Source organism: Balaenoptera musculus, chromosome 16 (assembly GCF_009873245.2).
Source record: "Balaenoptera musculus isolate JJ_BM4_2016_0621 chromosome 16, mBalMus1.pri.v3, whole genome shotgun sequence".
Taxonomy (NCBI): domain Eukaryota; kingdom Metazoa; phylum Chordata; class Mammalia; order Artiodactyla; family Balaenopteridae; genus Balaenoptera; species Balaenoptera musculus.
Window position 1 is genome coordinate 63,812,066 of NC_045800.1, and position 20,959 is coordinate 63,833,024.

Genomic DNA, 20,959 nt, shown 5'->3' on the forward strand with positions numbered 1-20,959 from the left:
CCACAGCCCTAAGAACCGCGAGCTGGAGTGGGCTTGCTTGTGGGACCTTAGTCCCCCACCTCCCACTTCTGCCTCGGGTGACTCAGCCTCTGGTGCCTCTGCCGTCTTTGCCCCCAGGGTCATGGGAGTGGACGGTTGGCCCTCCACACCATCCAGAAGGAGCTCTGGAACCTTGGGGACGGAGCAGGGGTGGAAGGCGGACAGCAAACAGGGCCCAGCTGGGGCAAGGGGACCACAGCCAGTGCCCTGACTCCCTGGGAGACACGACTGGGTTCTGGTCCCAGTTCTGCCATTTAAACTCTCAGCCCCACGTTGCTGGAGGTCACATTGCTCAGTAAAGTATGGCATGAGGAAGCACCTATAAACCCTGGGGGGCCACATGGGTCCAGCCATTCACGGAACGGGGGCCAGAGCCACGGCACAAAGGTGGGGCACACACAGGCCCTGCCTGCAGAGACACTCGTGGTCGGGGGAGACAGGGGACAATTGCCAAACACCACAGAGCAGCTGGATCACGGGATCGAGGCAAGGCAGGTAGCAGACGAGGGAGGGCCTCCAAGGGAGGAGGATTTGAGGTGCGTTAGACAGAAGGGGACAGAAAGGTGCCCTGAGAGGGGAGGAAAGGGTCAAAGAGTGAGGTGAGTTCAAGGGAGGCAGACGGGAAGGGCCTTGTAGCACAGGGGGCCCAGAGCCAGGCAAGCCCTATACCTTACACGACAAAGGGGCCAGGTGAGGGCTTCTGGCGGATGTGAGGGTAGGCAATGGCCCCAGGGCCACTGGTGCGGGAAGCTGACTGGGTCCGGTAGGGGCAGGACGCCTAACTGTTTTAAAGGATGGATCAACCAACTCAAGTGCCCAAAAAAAGCAGTTTTGTTTAGAAATTAGCCAGTGGACCAAAAAAAAAAAAGATTTTACCTAAATACAAACTGCGGCCAATACAGCACGACCTCTGCCTGTCTCTAAGGGTGACTACTTCATGCCGCGAGGCGCTGGGCATTCACCACCCGATCCCTTACGCTGCTCCCCAATCTCCATCCAAAGGCTGGGAGCCTAGTTAAACCACATTTTCTAGAAAGGAAGGAAAAGGAATTCACCCACAGTGCCACCAGGCAGAGTCACTTTAAACCTACTTTCAAGAGCTCAGAAGTAAGTTCCTGTGGGTGTGAAGAGGCCTCGGCTCGGGACTTGGCCCCGGGGGCAGAGCTCTATCCTCTTGGTGCCCCTGCTCCAGAGGGGACAGAAGCCTGCTGCCCCCAGAGATTCCAGCAAGGATTCTGAGGAACATCTTGGGTGGAGAGGCCAAGTGATTCCTTCCGAGCCCCTACTGGCAAGGTACGGTGGAATTATCTCTAAATTCAGACCCCTGGGTCAAGGTGACGCCTGACACCCACCGGAAGGTTCCATGGGCGCTTCCTGCCCGACCGCAGTCTGTGATTTGAGACAATGACCCATCTTCCTAGCAAAGCCCTGGTTTCCTTAAAATCACCCCATATTGGCACTGTCTGGGGAGGAGGAACAGGCCAGCCACCTCCAGTAGATAAAAATAGTGGAGCTGTTTTAGAGGGCCTGGCAGGCCAGGCTGTCATTAGCTGTGGTGGAGCGGGACAAGGCTTCCTCGTCCATTGGGGACTAAGCACTAAAACAGACGGGGCCCAGGGAAGGTGGCCAGGGCACTGGGTTCGTCAGGCCTCTCAAGCCTCCAGGCTGCCCAGCATCAACGCGGGCCCCGAGGTGCGCTGCTCCTTGCGGGCCACTTGGGAGAGGGCCCACGGAGGCAGGGCTGGAAAGCCTCCCCGGGTGTGCCCAGGCCCCCTGCATGCAGGTGCCAGGCTGAGCACAACGCACGTAGATCTGATGAGGAGATTCTAATATGCCCTCCAGCAAACCCATGAAGCAAAGAGGGACATCTCATGGTGCAGATGGGGCTCAGCAAGGTCACAGAGTTCCAAGCTGGGACATGAACTCCAAAACCCCAGCTCTCCTAACACCCTAGGCCTTCCCACCACAGTCAAGTTCAAGTGCTCCTCGCCTCACTCTTGCTTCTGGACCTTTACCCCTCTCTTCCTCCTGCCTGGAATGCCCTCCCCTCCGCCGGGGCTGGCCGCGTTCAGCTTTCCCTCCAGGCCCTGGACAAGCCACTGCTCTCCCGAGGCTCTGAACCATCCAGCCCCCACCGGCCGCTCTCAGCCTCCTCTGCTCTGCACCAGTTCCCTAACTACTGCGTGACATTCCATCGTGAGGGCTTCTATCGCTTCTCCAAGGCATGACTGGTCTCCTCAAGACAGCGATACGCCGGGGCAGCAGGCCCCAGATTACAACCAGGTTTCCATCTCCGCCTCCTTCCCGCCGCCCTGAGCGTCTACTAGGACCCAGCGTGCAGAGGGTGCTCAGCTGGTCAACGGGCACTCACTGCCTGGGTCATGTCGCCCTTTCAGTGTCACACTCTCAGTGGTCACCTAGGACCAACATTCCAGATTCCCTGGGGACCCCCACGTGTGTACCTGCACCGGGGCTCCGGACTCAGACGTGCAAACCGCTGCCTCAAGAGCTTCCGCATGGATAAGGTTCGGGCCTCCTCAAATTCCACAACGCGCTCCAAACGGACCTCGGGACCGCTCCCCAAACCTGCCCTGCCCACACGCTTGCCATCTCCACAGGCAAGCCCTGCTGCTCAGGCCCAAACCGACAGCCCTCCTCGACTTCTCCCTTTCTCAGCCCCACGTCCAGCCAATCAGCGAATCCTGTCAACTCTATGTCAAGACACTCCCAGAAGCTGCCCCCTCTCACGCCCCAGTCAAGCCACCTCCACCTCGGTGACGGCGCCTGACTGGCCTCCCTGCCACCGCCCTCAACCCCCGCCCCTACTGTCCAGTCCTCAGCGCGGCACCAGAGTGACCCTGTGAGAACCTGCGGTCATTACTGGAGCCTCCCTGCTGCCCTCTCCCCACCCGCTCCCCAGGAACAAGCGTGGCCTGGCGACCACCGCCCTCCAGCTAAGGCGGGGTCCAGACTGGGCGGGCGGCCGACAGCCCTCAAAGAGGGTCAGTTTCTAAGGGGCAGGGTCCCAGAGCTCAGACCCTACCCTTCTTCTCAAAACTGAACGCCACCCCTCTCCTTGGGGGCTCTGCATGAGTCCCTGCAGACTCCATCCTCAGGCCTGCGTGGGCTTGAGGGGCCTCAAGCCCAAGGATGCTTTCCGTGCCTAGTCCCCAGAAGGGAGAAAGTGGCCCTCGCCCCAGAGGCGGGTAACTGATTTTCCAAAGATGTCATATTTTGATCAGCACTTTCAAAGCATGAAGGGGCTAAACCTGGCGACATGTGCTTCTCTGTTGTTCATTCAACAAACACCGTTCACCCTTAGACCAGGCTCTGGGATTCAGTGCTGACCAGACAAGGTCCCGGCCTCAGGAGCCCACTGTCCCTACACATAACCAAGGGAGTCAGCCTGGTGTCCCGGCCACTGTACACCCTACTCCCACCTCACCGGTACCCAGGCAGGTGCTCACCACCACCCCTCAAGGCAGGCGGGGCAGCAGTAGTGACCCCGGGTGACAGATGGAAAAGCAGAGGCCCAGGCAGGTCAAAGTGATTTGCCCAAGGTTGTGCCGGAAGTTACTAGCAGAGCCTGGTTTAGAACCGGGGTTTCCAACCCCCTCCCAGGGCTCTTTTGGTTGCTGGAGAAGAGCACCCTCTCCTGGAGACCAACGATGTGGACAAAGAACCACAAGATACAGAGATGGTAGGGGGCGGGTTTCCTATTTAATCACACAATGACTTATTCAACTGTCCGCTTTCCATCCGCTCACAGGCAGACACCTGTGAAGCCCTACTTGTGCCAGGCAGGGTCTGAGCCAGGGTTTCAGGGATGAGCCCTTGCACGTGGAACAGAGATGAGCCGCAGAAAGGGCACCTTTAGTGATAACCACAAACTTGACAACGACAGCAATAAGCACAGAGGCAGGGTCTCAGGAGACGGAGAGGGTGCGGGGGGTAGGGGGGAGGCAGGGAGATGGTGGGGTTGAGATCTGAACCCCTCCCAAACCACTGAAAATCCCAAGCCTGATGGCGCACATTCAGAAACCACGCCTGGCACCCTGTCAGCGTTCACTGGATGGATGCCGTCGAACAAACCAGCATGGTCCCCCTGGAGGGTGGAAGCGGTTCCAGCTCAGCCGTATGATGGGGAGGAAGGGAAAGCAAGGGAGGTCGCAGCTACTGAGAACCTGAGCCTACTCACACACACACTCTCACACACTCACACTTACACACACAGACCCACACACCCACACTCCACCTGAAGGAAAGCCGCTCACCAATCCACTGGCTCTATTTTGGCCTGGTGTGAAAGAGCCTTGGGAAGCAACCCTTTTCTTCCATCACATTTTACGCGACAGCTCACAGCATTCCAGGGTTGCTCTAATTGCACTGCCTGAGACACTTTACCTACCAGAATGAGGTCTCCAGGGAACAACTTTGGCCAAGCCGGAGTCTTGGAGAGACAGAGAGAGACCCCACTTGGGGCTCAGGGCCAGAGTTGTCTCTCTCTACATTTCTCTTAAGAAATAATCTTCGGGACTTCCCTGGCGGCGCAGTGGTTAAGAATCCGCCTGCCAATGCAGGGGACACGGGTTCGAGCCCTGGACCGGGAAGATCCCACATGCCGTGGAGCAACTAAGCCCGTGCGCCACAACTACTGAGCCTGTGCTCTAGAGCCCGCGAACCACAACTACTGAGCCTGCGTGCCACAACTACTGAAGCCCGCACGTCTAGAGCCCGTGCTTCACAACAAGAGAAGCCACCGCAGTGAGAAGCCCACGCACCGCAATGAAGAGTAGCCCCCGCTCGCTGCAACTAGAGAAAGCCTGCGCAGCAACGAAGACCCAACACAGCCAAAAATAAATAAATAAATAAATAATAAATAAATTTATTTTTAAAAAAAGAAAAAATATTCGTCCTTGCGGCGCTGAGCTGGATCTCTCTGACCTCTTAGCAACTCTGCACCAACACAGGGCAGTGCAACCAGGAAGGGCTGGTGGCTTCCTTGCCAACCCTTTTTTTCTGCCACAAGAGAACTGTCCCCTGGGTCATGGCCACCACAGTGAAGGAAAGGAATGCAGGCCAAGGAGTTGGGAGACTGGTGCTAATCCTGCCTCCAGCTGGTCACAAAACTTCATTAGGCCTCAGTGTCTTCCTCAGGAAAATGGGTCTAATAAAACCCACCCTCACCTCCTCACCAGCTACTCTGTGGACCAGAGGAAAGACAGGGAAGTTCTTAGGAAACTCGAAAAGCACGGCTCAAAGTTAAAGCATCATAGTCTATAAAATAAATCTCAATTTGAGACCAAAGGATGTTTTACTTCTCTCCGTGTGGTTACCTTCACCTCAGATTTTCCTCAAACTCTTTCTGAAGGGACAGACGGGAGACACATCAGACTGTCTTAAACACAGAACTAACGCAGAATTAATGTCACTAGCCAAGGCTAAGGAAAAGTGCCCCTGGCATTAATGATTCTAACAGGACTTCCTTCAGGAGCCCTGACCTTGGTTTCTGTCACAAATATTTTCCCTTTCCAGGCCGAGCAGGAAACAACTCATTCACCAGATGGAGTCACCACTGTGGGCTGGGGGCCCCTTGCATTCTCCTCAGTCGGGGGCCCAGCCTTCTCACCTCTATTCCAAACTCATGGAGTGGCTTAGTTCAAAGGATTTTCTCTTTCTTTTTTCCTATTGAGGCATTTTTAAAAATACCCTGAGCATTCTGGCCGCCTCACACACGTGGGGTGATCAGGCCCTGACCCAAACTCACTGCCTCTATAGGAATGGAGGAGGCATCACGGGCTGCAGCCCCCAGAGGCCAGGCAGCCTGAGACAGACCTCGGCAAAGAGAGGCGTCCAGACTGCTACACCGGGGAAGGTCTGTCTCCACGGAAAACGTGTGTGCAGGTTTGGTCCCATGCCCTTCTACAGCCATGACCCGAGTGTGGGATGTCTTCTTGTCCTCTGGGCTCCTCCCCCTACTCAGGCAGGGAATACAAGGGCAAGGACCATGGCTTCCAGGCCTTATGCTTTCCCCCAGTGGGGCTGGAGATGGGCAAGGGAGGTGAAACTGCCCCCTCTTCCTTGGGCGGCAGTGTGGCACAGTGGAGAGGGCCTGATCTGGGAGTCGGGCGTTCCTCCTGCCATCAGCTACCAGCTGTGTGTCCTCGGACAAGCCCAGGGCCTCCCTTCCTCAAATGGAGGTAATGTTACAAGCTGCCTTGGTCAGGCACAGGCACACAGGGAAGACTGAGCCAGACTGTGGATGTGAAAATGTACAGTCAGCCTGGCGTGGACACCTCCCAGGCTGGTTCTGAGCTGCCCAAGGACACGTGGGGCCTGGGTCCCCCGGCCTCCAGCAATGGCCTCCAGCAACTCCCAGCCTCCCCTCATGAGCCCCTCCGTCTGCCCTCTCCCGGCCCACCCCCACCCAGTCACCCCCAGCCCCTCATCACAGACTCCAGTGCCATCCGAGTCTGGAGGAACATTAGGGCTTACTGAGTACCTCCCCTCGGCTTTAGAGAAGCATCTCCCAAACCTCCCCTGGGGACGGGTAAATCCAAGGGAAAAGCAAGCACCGGCCCTGCCTTCCTGCCCTCACTGCCATCTCGGGGAAGCCTCTTTCTGGAAGTAAGCAATTAATTAATGCAGAGGGAATGAGAGAGCCGGCGTATCACCATTTTACAAACCCCCAATGAAACAAGGAATCGAGGGGATGAGCACCAGCAGCTGCCAGGTCACAGTAGAGACCACAGGACCTTCCAGGCCCCCGTGGCAGCACACAGCACCACCCGCGACTGTGCCGGCCAAAAGCCAAGCCAAATCTGATCAAGCCTCTGCTCTACCCATTTACAGGAAGCACAGGAACTGCAACACGGGCTCAACTAAACCCACAGGTGCAATCAACAAGATCCAGACTGTGGGACGCCCGGGAAGATAAGCCGGTTACCTCATCACATTCACTTCAGGGGATGTAAGGAGGGGAAATGTTCCAGATTCATTGAGACTTAAGGGCCTCGTGAGCCAAATGCCACCTGTGGATCTTGTTTGGGTCCTGCTCCAACTGCAGAAATACGTCGTGAGATCAGTAAGTAAATCTAACACTGACTAGGTATTGGAGGATGAGAAATCACTGTCGTTTTAGGTGTGATAATGGCGTTATGATGGTCTTTTTTTTTTTTTTTAATAAATTTATTTATTTATTTACTTTTAGCTGTGTTGGGTCTTCGTTTCTGTGCGAGGGCTTTCTCTAGTTGCGGCAAGTGGGGGCTACTCTTCATCGCGGTGCACGGGCCTCTCACTATCGTGGCCTCTCTTGTTGCGGAGCACAGGCTCCAGACGCGCAGGCTCAGTAATTGTGGCTCACGGGCCTAGTTGCTCCGTGGCATGTGGGATCCTCCCAGACCAGGGCTCGAACCCGTGTCCCCTGCATTGGCAGGCAGATTCCCAACCACTGCGCCACCAGGCAAGTCCTATGATGGTCTTTTTTTTTTTTTTTTTTTTTGGCCACGCCGCAGCTTGCGGGATCTTAGTTGCCCAGCCAGGGATCGAACCCGTAACCCCTGCAGTGGAAGCATGGCGTCCTAACCCCTGGACCACCAGGGAAGTCCCTATGATGGTCTTTTTTTAAAAGATCCCTTCTTTGATGGATATGCTGAAATATTTATAGAGGAAGTAATATGAGGTCTGGGACTTGTTTCAAAATAATCCAGTTGGGGTAGTGGGTGGCACTGGTAGGGCTTCAGATGAAATAAGACTGGCCCTGATTCCTGAAGCTGGGAGGTGGGCACACAAGGGTGTGTGAAATTATTCTCCCTACTTTGAATTGTTCTGTTTGAAATTTTCCAAAATAATTTGAAAAACTAAGTTCCTATTTTTCAACTCAGTCAATAATCCTACTTCTAAGAATCAGCCTACAGAAACAAGCCACATGGATGAAAGAGCAGCATTCGCTGTGAGGCTCATGGTACCATCACCTGCCCAGAGAACAACAGGAAGTAATCTCATGGGCCACCTCCACAGGAAGAGCAGGTGATGCTGGAGTACATCCACTCAACCAGGTATTATGCCGAAATTACATAGGATGATGTAGAGGCTCTTCAACAGACAGGCTAAAGTGTCCACGAGCTCAAACTATTTATTAATGAGCCACTCCTCATTCTACTAGAATATAAGCTCAGTGAAGCTTCACTCACTGTCCCGTCCCCAGACACAGGACAGGCGCTCAGTAAGCATGTGCTGCCTGAGCACATGTTTAAATGCAAGAACGTCACCCAGGTGAATAAGCAGGACAGCTTGTGTACACACCGCGATCACCCCTGTGAGAGGAAGTGAGCGCACACGCACAAAGACCAGAAAGAGAAGGCAAAACTGAAACCAGCCCTGGGAGGCTGGGTAATGGTCTAATAACATTTCCAAAACCACAGACAAGCTACTAACAGTCCTCATCGCTGGTGTGTGACTTCGCCGTGCAGACGGAGACTTACACACACTGTGAGCCCTCCTTTCTGCTCCACGACAGAGCAGCAACCTCCACATTCTCCGGCTCTTCTCCACCAAGGGCCCTGAAATAGCTTTACTGCTGGCAGAAGTGCACTCGCCAAGTTCCAGGAGCCGTTTTCTTAATTGCTTGTGATTAAGGTGTAAGCTGACTGCTGGACCTGGCAGGGCCAGGGAAGGGAAATGCACTGTTTGGGGGATCTGGGGTGCAGGGTAGGGAGCTGAGGAGCACGTGCTGCTCAGAGTCTCAGAATCCCAAGGCTGTGGGATCCTGGGAGGAAACCTTCTGAGGGGCAGAATGTGGACAGGACCTGGAATGTTCCCAGGCAAATGGAGCCCATGTAGGCGATACACCCCCAACCTGAGCCTGGGCTCAGGTCCATTTCCATTCAGAGGTCCTGGGTGTCCAACCAGGCGAACGAGAGTCACCTGCACACGCAGCACCTGGCCTGCTCTGAGCAGACACCTGCAGGCTCCACCGGAGAGCACCCGGGGGCTTCCGGCTTGAAACCAGAGGGCAGGGGTCTAAATAAACAGCCTGGTACCAGGGGTGAGACATGGCTGCCAATTTCCAGAGGAGTCAGTCCCTCAGAGGGAAAGGGTAGAGGAAGCAGCTGCCTCTGGAGCCTCAGCAAGCCCACCACAGCCCACCAGGGCAACACTGACTGAGACCTGGGGTCAAGGGCATCGTGGTCAGGGGAGGGGCTCGGGGCTGGGAGTGAGGATCTTTGCCTCTCATCCCTGATCTGCCATCAACTCACGTGGGGCCCTGGGCAGTCGCTCTCCTGCTCCTCTGTAAACAGAGAGGTCACATGCTCTCTAAGTCCCCTTGGCACTAAAACCTGAGAGTCTGTTCAGGGGGTTTGAAGCTAGGAAGAACATCACAGGACACTGTGCCCTACAATGATCCTTGGGGCCTCCCATTTTCGAGCATTTACTGTGTCCTTCCCACACACAGCCTGCCCTGTGTCCTTCCCACACACAGCCTGCCCTGTGTCCTTCCCACACACAGCCTGCCCTGTGTCCTTCCCACACACAGCCCTGCCAGGAAGCAGCATTAGTCCAGCCTGTAGGCGGGGGGGACAAAGGTAGTCAGAGAGGATGAAGATGGTCCTGTAGGAACCCAGCTCCTTCCAGCTCCCACATCCTCGTTCCTTCCGCCAGTCAACCCAGGACAATCTAACCTGCTTCCTTCCCATCCACACGGGGATTGACGGTCATAATTAAGTCCCTTCCAGGGTCCACACACACACACCTAGCTGGCCAGATGGCCCCTCAAATCTGGAGGCAGCTGGGACCGCTCCGATCACCCTGACCTCAGGCAGGACAGGGGCTCTGGGTCCAGTCAGGCTGGGGCGAGTGCAGGGTGACCCTGAAGGAGGCATTCGGCCTTTCTGACTAAAGTAAACAGTGGCCTCGTCGCAATTTCCAAATCTAGGTCTATGACCAGTCTCACAACTCCACAGGAATTTAGAAATATAAATCTTTTCGAGGACTGTCCTCTATTCTGAGAACACCCACCCTACTTTTCTGGTACTAAAATATCCTTTCTTTTCTAAAATGCCAACCATGTTAGATGGTAGCTGGGTTTTTTCATTTTTGCTTCTTTACTTCCTTCCTTCCTTTAAAATGAACACATTTAATAAGGTTACATATTGGCAACCCTTGAAAGATCCTTCCCTTTGTTAACACTGGTCTGTGAAACCTGGGCTAGGAATAAGGTCTTTGGATTCTTTCTTTGTTCTCTAACAGCACTTCCAGGCGTCAATGATTAGACAACCTCTGAGATTAGTGTCCTTATAAGAAGAAATACCAGAGAGCCCCTTCCCTCCCTTCCCTTCTCTCCGTACACACAAAACACACACACACACACACACACACACACACACACACACACACAGAGGCCATGTGAGGACACAGTGAGAAGGCGGCTGTATATAAGCCAGGATGAGAGCCCTCACTAGAAACTCAATCAGCCAGAACTTTGATCTCGGACTTGCCAGCCTCCAGAACTGTGAGAAAATAAATTTCTGTTGGTTAAGCCATGCAGTCTGTGGTAGTCTGGTATGCCAGCCCAAGCTGACTAACACACTTGTGATACCCTCTCTCCCTCCCTAGGTTTCTGTCTCCCCATGACAGGGTAACATTGTATGAGGCCAATATTACCCTGATGCCAAACCAAACACATCATAAGAAAAGAACTCTACAGATCAATAGCTTTTATGAATTTGATGCAAAAATCCTCCACAAACCAAATGCAGCAATATATAAAGGAGATCGTACACCATGACCAAGTAGGATTTATCCCAGGGATGCAAGCTTGGTTTAATATCCAAAAATTAATTCCAGCAATATACTATACCAATAGAATAAAGGGCAAAAACCACAGAATCATCTCAATGGATAGAGAAAAAGCATTTGACAATATTTAACATCTCTTCATTAAAAAACACACTCAATAAACCAAGAATGGAAGAGAACTTCCTCAAAGGATATCTGTGACAAACCCACAGCTAATATCATACTTAACGGTGAGAGAATGAAAGGTTTCCTCTTAAGACCAGGAACAAGACAAAGATGTCTGCTCTTGCCACTTCTAGTCGACATTGTACAGGAAGATTTTGCCAGGGCAATCAGACAAGAAAATCAAATAAAAGGCATGCATATTGGAAAGAAAAAAATAAAATATCTCTATTTGCAGATGACATGATCTTGTATATAGAAAATTCTAAGGAATTCACTAAAAAAATAAAAGTATTAGAACGAAGAAACGAGTTCTACAAGGTTGCAAGATAGAAGATCCATATACAAATATCAGTTGTATTTCTACAGTAGCAATGAACAAAGTCAAAAAATAAAACTAAGAAATCAATTCCATAGCATAAAATAATTAGCATAAATAATTAGCATAAATAATTCCACTTTATTCCATAGCATAAAAATAATAAAATACTTAGGAATAAATTTAACAAAAGAAGTACAAAACTTACGCTCTGGAAACTATAAAACATCATGTAAGAAATTAAAGAAGACCGATACAAATGGAAAGATACCCTATTTTTTCATGGATCAGAAGAGTGACTATTTTTAAGATGGCAATCCCCAGGACCTCCCTGGTGGCAGAGTGGTTAAGAACCCCCCTGCCAATGCAGGGGACACGGGTTCGAGCCCTGTTCCAGGAAGATCCCACATGCCGCGGAGCAACTAAGCCCATGCGCCACAACTACTGAGCCTGAGCTCTAGAGCCCACAAGCCACAACTACTGAAGCCCACATGCCACAACTACTGAAGCCCGCATGCCTAGAGCCCGTGCTCCGCCACAAGAGAAGCCACTGCAATGAGAAGCCCGCACACCGCAGCAAGGAGTGGCCCCCGCTTGCCGCAACTAGAGAAAGCACTTGTGCAGCAACGAAGACCCAATGCAGCCAAAAATTAATAATTAATTAAAAAAAAAAAAAAAGATGGCAATCCCCAAACTGATTCCCTGCCTCTTCACAGCTGACTCTGACAGCAAGAGCACCCCACACACTCCCCCTCCCTCTTGGATCTGCTTGACCGCCACTCAGGGACCTTAGGGACCCCCATCCACTCCACTCTCTGCCAGAGCACCCAGACACGACCTCCTAGAGGGGCAGAGAGACGCACAGTCTCCCATGCAGGGAGCGAGGACTCCAGGCCCCATTTCACCCACAAAAGTCCTCAGTGACCAGCTAAGAAGCCACAGAATCATCTGGGCTACAGCTATAATGGATGGCTAAAATCAAAAAGGACAATCACCAGGGACTTCCCTGGCGGTCCAGTGGTTAGGACTCTGCACTTTCACTGCTGAGGGCATGGGTTCAATCCCTGGTCAGGGACCTAAGATCCCACAAGCCACGCAGCCTGGCCAAAAAAATAAATAAAATTTTTAAAAAAATTTTTTAAAAAGGACAATCACCAGGGTTAGCAAGGATGTGGAGAAATTAGAATCTTCACACACTGCTGATGGGAATATAAAATGGTGCAGCCACTTTGGAAAACAGTCTGGCAGTTCCCCAAAAGATTAAACCTAAAGTTATAATATGACCCAGCAATTCCACTCCTGTGTATATTGAAAACATGTCCACACAAATACTTATACATGAATGCTCATAGCAGCTTTATATTCATAACAGCGAGAAAACGGAAACAACCCAATGTCCGTCAACTGATGAAGAGATAAACAAAATGTGATATATCCACACAACAGAATAGTATTCAGTCATAAAAAGGAGTGAAATACTGATACATGCTACAATGTGGATAAACCTCAAAAATACTATGCTAAGTAAAAGAAGCCAGTCACAAAGGTCCAAATATTGTATAATTCCATTTATATGAAATGTCCAGAATAGGCAAATCCCCAGAGACCGAAAGTAGCTTGGCGGTTGCCTAGGGCTTGGAGAGGGGGAAATAGGGAATGACTACTAATGCGTACAAGAGGTTTCTTTTTGGGATGATGAAAATGTTCTAAAGTTGATTGTGGTAACGATGGTTACACAACTCTGTGAATATACTAAAAACCATTGCCTTGCACACTTTAAATAAGTGGCTTGTGTGGTGTGTGAGTTACATCTCAATAAAGCTGTTATAAAAAGGAGAGAGCAAGAGGGCAAGACACTACAGCGGCAGAACCCGCAGTGCGGTCCCCGCCCAGGAGCGTCAGCGTCATCTAGGAGCTTGCTAGACACCCAGACCTACAGAATCAAAAGTCTGGGGGTGGGCCCAGCAATATGCATTTTAACAAGTCCTCCAGGTGATCCTGAACCTCACTGAAGTTGGGGACCCCTGCTTAGAGTACATGGTACTTAACCTTGACTGTACTTTGGAATCACCTAAGTTACTTTAAGAAAAGCTCTGTGCCCTGGCCCCCATAGCAGACCAACTAAATCAGACTCTGGGGATGGAGCTCAGCCATGGGCCTGTTTTAAAGCTCCGAGGTGAATCTATTGCACAGCCAGGGTGAGAAGAACTGGATTAGAGGGTGTCTCAGGCCCCCCTCCTCTTCAGCTCTTTTGAGAGTTTGACCCCAGCTCGCTGGTGCCACCTGGTGGCCAAATTGGGGAATGAATCTACATCTTGCTTCTGCCCCGGACTCTTTTTTTTTTTAATTTATTTATTTATCTATATATTTATTTATTTATTTATGGCTGTGTTGGGTCTTCGTCGCTGCACACGGGCTTTCTCTAGTTGCGGAGAGCAGGGGCTACTCTTCATTGTGGTGCGTGGGCTTCTCATTGCGGTGGCTTCTCTTGTTGTGGCTCGCGGGCTCTAGAGCGCAGGCTCAGTAGTCATGGCACACGGGCTTAGTTGCTCCGCGGCATGTGGGATCTTCCCAGACCAGAGATCGAACCCGTGTCCCCTCCACTGGCAGGCAGATTCTTAACCACTGCGCCACCAGGGAAGCCCTGCCCCGGACTCTTATCCCTCCATCACCAACACCGGGAAGCCCAGGAATGGAGCTCAGGGATTCCCCTCCTCCCACTGCAGAGGTTGGCACCATCCTAGCCTTTGGAACGGAGATGAGGGGGCTGGCCTGGCGGGGAGGGGGGCGAGAGTCCTCTGCTGGGTCTGCTTCCATTAAAACACCCCACACCCCAAAGGCAGCCAGAGCATCTACTGCTGAACATAGCCCCAACAACACCACCCTTCTCTCCCACTGCCAACAGAGTAGAGCCAACTCACCCACCCAGCCTCATCTCTGACAACTTCCAACACAACTGTGTTCTCTAGCACCTTCACTGCTTCTGAACTCGCTTTGCACCTTTCAGCCTCCTGGCCTTTGCCCAGGAGCTCCCTCCCACCTGATGTGCCTTCGCCTGGCTCTCATTACTTCGGGATTGTTCAAGGCCAGCTCTGTGGGACCTCTCCTCTCTTCCCAAGGCTCACGTCCCCTTGATGCTCCCTGCTGCACCCTCGGTGTGCCCCACAATGAACATCCATGGCTGCAGAGCTCAGAGGAGGGGAGGGCCTATCACCTTTGGGGGGGAGGGCGGTCCCTGAACTGCCTAAAGGCAGTGAAGAGCTAGCAGGGCCGGAAGGAAGGGGCTGTGGAGAGGGGGACTCTGACAGAGTGTGGTCAGTGTGGGGAGAGGGCCTATGGTGCTCTGAGGCAGGGCTAGGCATCCTTTTTCAACTACTCGGGCCTCCAGCTACAGAGAGAAATGGAAGCGTCAGTTCTCCGCCCTCTCGGGGTGTCCTGAAAGGAGGAGCTCAGGCTCTCAGTTCACTGCTGCCACCTGATGGCAGTATACGAGACCACCATGAGTGAGACCCACAGGCAACTCCAAAGGGGATATACAATGGAGCTGCTGGCCCTGGGGAAAATGAGCCCATCTTCCAAAGCTCAGCAAAGTCCATTTTCTGAAACTCCTTAACCCCTTTCCCCACCCCAAATTTGGCAGCCCTTCCAAGTGACCTCTGACCTTGGGCATAGCCTGACCCCAGATGGCCTGCCTCTAGCCCAACACCCTTTTTCCCAACCATGGTCTGATCGGTGACCCTAAGCAAAGGCTGGCCTGGATCAGCCATTCACAACATGTGCCAGGTGCAGGCTGCGCGTGGGGCTGGCTTGGAGCTGCCCCTTCTCTGCAGGGGCCACAGGCAGAAGCTGACCTTGGGGACCGCTGGCCCACAGCAGACAGCACAAGGTCGGCACCCAGAGGGGTACTCCCTCACTTCAGGCTCGGTCTTCTCGGCTCCCCCCACAGCTGCTCCCTCCCACTCCAGCGCCCTCTTCTTCTCCAGCAGCCAAGCAAGGTCACTGGGCCAGAGGAGAACAGAAGAACAGGTCAGCGTGCTCCACACAGAGGCCAGAGGCCACAGAGTCTGATGCCCAGAGCGGCCCGGCGGGTTACATGGCCGCACCAGCTGGGCCACATGTGACAGAGCACGGGGAACCACAGCCGACTGGAGGGCACATTTTTTCTGGATAGGCTAAAAATCTGAGTGTTTATATGAAATCTGGACTTCTTTAGAAAACTTCGGATTTGTATGATTGAATGCCCAGTCCCTCCGGCAGCATCAGCTGTGAAAACACTGAACGGCTTCCCCGCCGGATATTAAACAGCCACTCTCCAGGACCCATCTACCAACCTGCGTCTTGCCCAGGACCCCCAGGGTCCCCGTGGCCCAGAAACCAGAGGGTGAATGCCTGGCACCACAGGGATCTAGGACAGGGTGCTCCCTCTGACTGCTCACATCCTTGACGGGTCCCAGAGCCGCAGTGGCTGCTAAATACCCCGTACCTCACCCCCGCACACACCCCACCGAGCGCTCTAGAACGCAGCCGGCACGAGCCGGGGCTGGCCGTATTTCCATGTCAGGGATCCCCTCCGCTCCCAGAAGGTGAAGAAGTGACCGAGAGCCCCTGCGGGTCCCGTGGGGCCCCCAGCCCTCACGCCCACGGTGGCCGCCTCCTGGGCTGTGCACGTGGGGACGGCACCCGGGCCGGGGCCGGGGCTCACCTGGCGGTAGGTGCAGATGATGATCTCCCGCAGGTGGTAGTGCATGGGCGTCATGGTCTCACTGACCGTGTCCAGCGCCGCGTCCACCTCCTTCTTCACGCGGTGCCCGTCAGGCAGCAGCTGCACCACCTTCATCACCACCTGGGACCAGAGGAGGGGGATGAGCAGAGAGAAGACGAAGGTGGGAGGGCCCTCCAGCCCCGGCAACAGGTTCACCCACACCAAGGGCCGCACTGGCCTCAAGGCCCGGGCCCTGACCACTCCTTGGTTCTCAGATGGGGGCAGGGAACAAGGGCGTTCCTCCGTATCTCTGAGGCCAGGGCTCCCGAGGTGCTTACTTTTTAAGCAGCAGGAACCTTGCTTCAAACGAAGCCTTATCCAGGACTCTAACCCGTAAAACAGATAGCTGTCATGTAACCGGGGCTGGCGGGGCGAGGGGCGGGTATAGGACAGGCCTGAGCTGGGGCCTCGCTGGCTCTCCCTCCACCCAGCAGCAGCCCCCTGGCACTTCGGAAACACCCAGCTCTGGGGAACGCAGTGTGGACACCGCTCATCTGAAGTAAGACCCCCTTTACTCGGGGAAACTGAGGCCCGTTAAGATCACTCTGCAGGGCAGGGCTCCTCCCCGCAGTCACCCTCCCGACCACGCCCCTGTGGACCCCCCTCCAGATGTGCCTACCCTGCAACCCCTGCGCCAGCACCAACCCAGGCCCCAAGCACCTCCCATCCCCACTGCAGCAGCCCCTCCTTCTCCTCCTCGCTGGTTGCCAGAGAGGCCATAGGAAAGTATAAGTGTGAGCACGTCCTGTTTGTGCAATTCCCGGGCTTCAGTCTCTTCCTGGCTCCCTTGCACTCAACATAAAAACCGAAAGCTTCCCCACGTCTACAAGGTCTCCCAGTGCCTGACCCCACTTGCCTCCCAGCCTCCCTCATAACCCCCCCCAGGGCTCCAACACCTTCCTGGGGCCCCCTCAGTCACCCCAACAGCCCGCACAGTCCTTTCAGAGCCCCGAAGTCGACTTCCACCTACTCATCCATCCCATCCATCCGTGTGTCCACCTGTTCACATCCACTCCCCACCAGACAAGAAGCTCCCTAATCCCCAAGAGCAATAGCTTTTCCACCTAGGAGGCACCCCGTGGACGATGCTAAATGAACGAAAGACCAAAACCCTACCCAGCTCAGCTCTTCTCTCAATCTGACCCATCTCCATGACTGGGCCCTAGCGGGATCGTGGCAGGGAGGGCGCTCCCTCACCCCTGCGTTTCTCAGAAGGAACTGGCCCAGGGATGGCACACCGGCAGGGGTGGAGCTACGGCCCAGTGGGAGAAGAGGACCCATCACCTGGGAGGACCCTCGGCTAATCCGGCTCAGGCCACACCCGGATCCCAAGCTCTGGGTCGGACATGGACATCTCACTTGAGAGGAGTATGGACCACAGGCAGGTCCCCAGGATGGCCCAGGGGCAGTTCCCCAGGCAGAGGGCTACAGCTTTTTCAAATGCAATAAACCAAACTCCTAGCCCCTCCCCCTAAATTGCTCCTCCCCTTGAATTCTTCATGTCCTTGGCTGTCACAAGTGCCAGCCAGAAACCTGAGGTCATCCTCGGTGTCTTCCCTCTTTGCCTCACAACCAACGGCCCCCAAGACCAGCCAAAGGTGACTGGGCTCCTGTTCACTGGGCGGCCCCTGCCTCACTCAGGCCCCAGGCTCTCCTCTCCACACCCTCCTCCACACACTGGCCTCCAGAATGAGAATCTGATCACGACCTCCCCTACATCTCTGCTGGCCCCAAGGTTAAGGTCAAACACACAGTGTGGTCTTCCAGGGTCCTCACAGTCGGGGCCCCCACCTCAGCCCTGCCTCCTTCCATTCTGGCCAGCTGCAGCCTTCCAGAGGTCCTGCCCCTTCCACACTCCCTCCTTTCCATGTTTGATCCCCTCTGCACACTACCCCTACCCCCAGCCCCAGCAGACTCACTCATCTTTCTAAAATACACTCAAATGTCACCTCCTCCACGAAGCCCTCTTGGGCTCCCCCAGCTGCACCTTCAGCGCTCGGAACTGATGTCTATTTCAGCACTCTTCACAGTCTATTGAATGTTCCCCACTGGTCTGTGGGCTCAATAGGCCTGATTAATTACAAAAGAAGCTGGTCTAGACATGACGATGTCTTGGGGTGGGTAAGGATGTGGGTACAGGGGCATCCTTGGGTCACATGATGTAACTTTAGAACACAGATTCAGAGGTCAACTACCTGGCTTGTGCCCTGACCCCATCACCTCTCTGACGTGGTTCTAGGGTGATGAGCTTGGCTCCCAGCACCTCAGTTTCCTCATCTATCAACTGGGAGTAGTAAGGGCACCTAACCCATGGGGGCTGTGAAGGGTGAAGAAGGGAGCACACACAGAGCTCCTGGCACAGGACTGGGTGTGAGTAGAGAGTTCTAACTATCACATCTGAGGGACCGACGTGTAGACTTGGAAATAAACCCTCGTGTATATGGTCAAATGATTTTTGCCAAACCATTCGATGGGGAAAGGACATTCTTTTCAACAAATGGTGCTGGGAAAATTGGATACCCACATGCAAGAGAATGAACTTGGACTCTTACCTTATACCATATACAAAAATTAATTCAGATAGAAAGATAGACAAGATGAAAAGGCAGAGGGCTATGTACCAGATGAAGGAACAAGAAAAAACCCCAGAAAAACAACTAAATGAAGTGGAGATAGGCAACCTTCCAGAAAAAGAATTCAGAATAATGATAGTGAAGATGATCCAGGACCTCGGAAAAAGAATGGTGGCAAAGATCGAGAAGATGCAAGAAATGTTTAACAAAGACCTGGAAGAATTAAAGAACAAACAAACAGAGATGAAAATACAATAACTGAAATGAAAAATACACTAGAAGGAATCAATAGCAGAATAACTGAGGCAGAAGAACGGACAAGTGACCTGGAAGACAGAATGGTGGAATTCATTGCCATGGAACAGAATAAAGAAAAAAGAATGAAAAGAAATGAAGACAGCCTAAGAGACCTCTGAGACAACATTAAACACAACAACATTCGCATTATAGGGGTCCCAGAAGGAGAAGAGAGAGAGAAAGGACCTGAGAAAATATTGGAAGAGATTATAGTCAAAAACTTCCCTAACATGGGAAAGGAAATAGCCACCCAAGTCCAGGAAGTGCAGAGAGTCCCAGGCAGGATAAACCCAAGGAGAAACACGCCGAGACACACAGTAATCAAATTGACAAAAATTAAAGACAAAAAAAATTACGGAAAGGATCAAGGGAGAAAAGACAACATACAAGGGAACTCCCATAAGGTTAACAGCTGATTTCTCAGCAGAAACTCTACAAGCCAGAAGGGAGTGGCATGACACATTTAAAGTGATGAAAGGGAAGAACCTACAACCAAGATTACTCTACCCAGAAAGGATCTCCTTCAAATTCATTGAAGAAATCAAAAGCTTTACAGACAAGCAAAGGCTAAGAGAATTCAGCACCACCAAACCAGCTCTACAACAAATGCTAAAGGAACTTCTCAAGAAAATGGTAATAGGAACATACATATCAATAATTACCTTAAACGTGAATGGATTAAATGTCCAACCAAAAGACACAGGCTTGCTGAATGGATACAAAAACATGACCCATATATATGCTGTCTACAAGAGACCCACTTCAGACCTAGGGACACATACACACTGAAAGTGAGGGGATGGAAAAAGATATTCCATGCAAATGAAAATCAAAAGAAAGCTGGAGTAGCAATACTCATATCAGATAAAAGACTTTAAAGTAAAGAACGTTACAAGAGGCAAGGAAGGACACTACATAATGATCAAGGGATCAATCCAAGAAGAAGATATAACAATTATAAATATATATGCACCCAACATAGGAGCACCTCAATACATAAGGCAACTGCTAACAGCTATAAAAGAGGAAATCGACAGTAACACAGTAATAGTGGGGGACTTTAACACCTCACTTACACCAATGGACAGATCATCCAAACAGAAAATTAATAAGGAAACACAAGCTTTAAATGACACAACAGACCAGATAGATTTAATTGATATTTATAGGACATTCCATCCAAAAACAGCAGACTACACTTTCTTCTCTAGTGCACATGGAACATTCTCCAGGATAGATCACATCTTGGGTCACAAATCAAGCCTCAGTAAATTTAAGAAAATTGAAATCATATCAAGCATCTTTTCTGACCACAATGCTATGAGATTAGAAATCAATGACATGGAAAAAAACGTAAAAAACACAAACACATGGAGGCTAAACAATACGTTACTAAACAGGATCACTGAAGAAATCAAAGAGGAAATCAAAAAATACCTAGAGACAAATTACAACGAAAACATAATGATCCAAAACCTATGGGATGCAGCAAAAGCAGTTCTAAGAGGGAACAAGAAACAAGAAAAATCTCAAATAAACAATCTAACCTTACACATAAAGGAACTAGAGAAAGAAGAACAAATAAAACCCAAAGTTAGTAGAAGGAAAGAAATCATAAAGATCAGAGCAGAAATAAATGAAATAGAAACAAAGAAAACAATAGCAAAGATCAATAAAACTAAAAGCTGGTTCTTTGCGAAGATAAACAAAATTGATAAACCATTAGCCAGACTCATCAAGAAAAAGAGGGAGAGGACTCAAATCAATAAAATTAGAAATGAAATAAGAGAAGTTGCAACAGACACCACAGAAATACAAAGCATCCTAAGAGACTACTACAAGCGACTCTATGTCAATAAAACGGAAAACCTGGAAGAAATGGACAAATTCTTAGAAAAGCACAACCTTCCAAGACTGAACCAGGAAGAGATAGAAAATATAAACAGACCAATCACAAACACTGAAATTAAAACTGTGATTAAAAATCTTCCAACAAACAAAAGCCCAGGA

General features: G+C 51.8%; 1 protein-coding gene across 1 annotated transcript in view; it reads right to left on the reverse strand.

Annotated features, from left to right (window-relative positions):
* The window catches only part of PALD1 (phosphatase domain containing paladin 1), an 84,391-nt gene that overhangs the window by 5,709 nt on the left and 57,723 nt on the right, over nt 1-20,959 (reverse strand). The window contains 1 exon segment of the mRNA XM_036829671.1: nt 16,020-16,160. Coding sequence (XP_036685566.1) covers nt 16,020-16,160 — 141 coding nt within the window.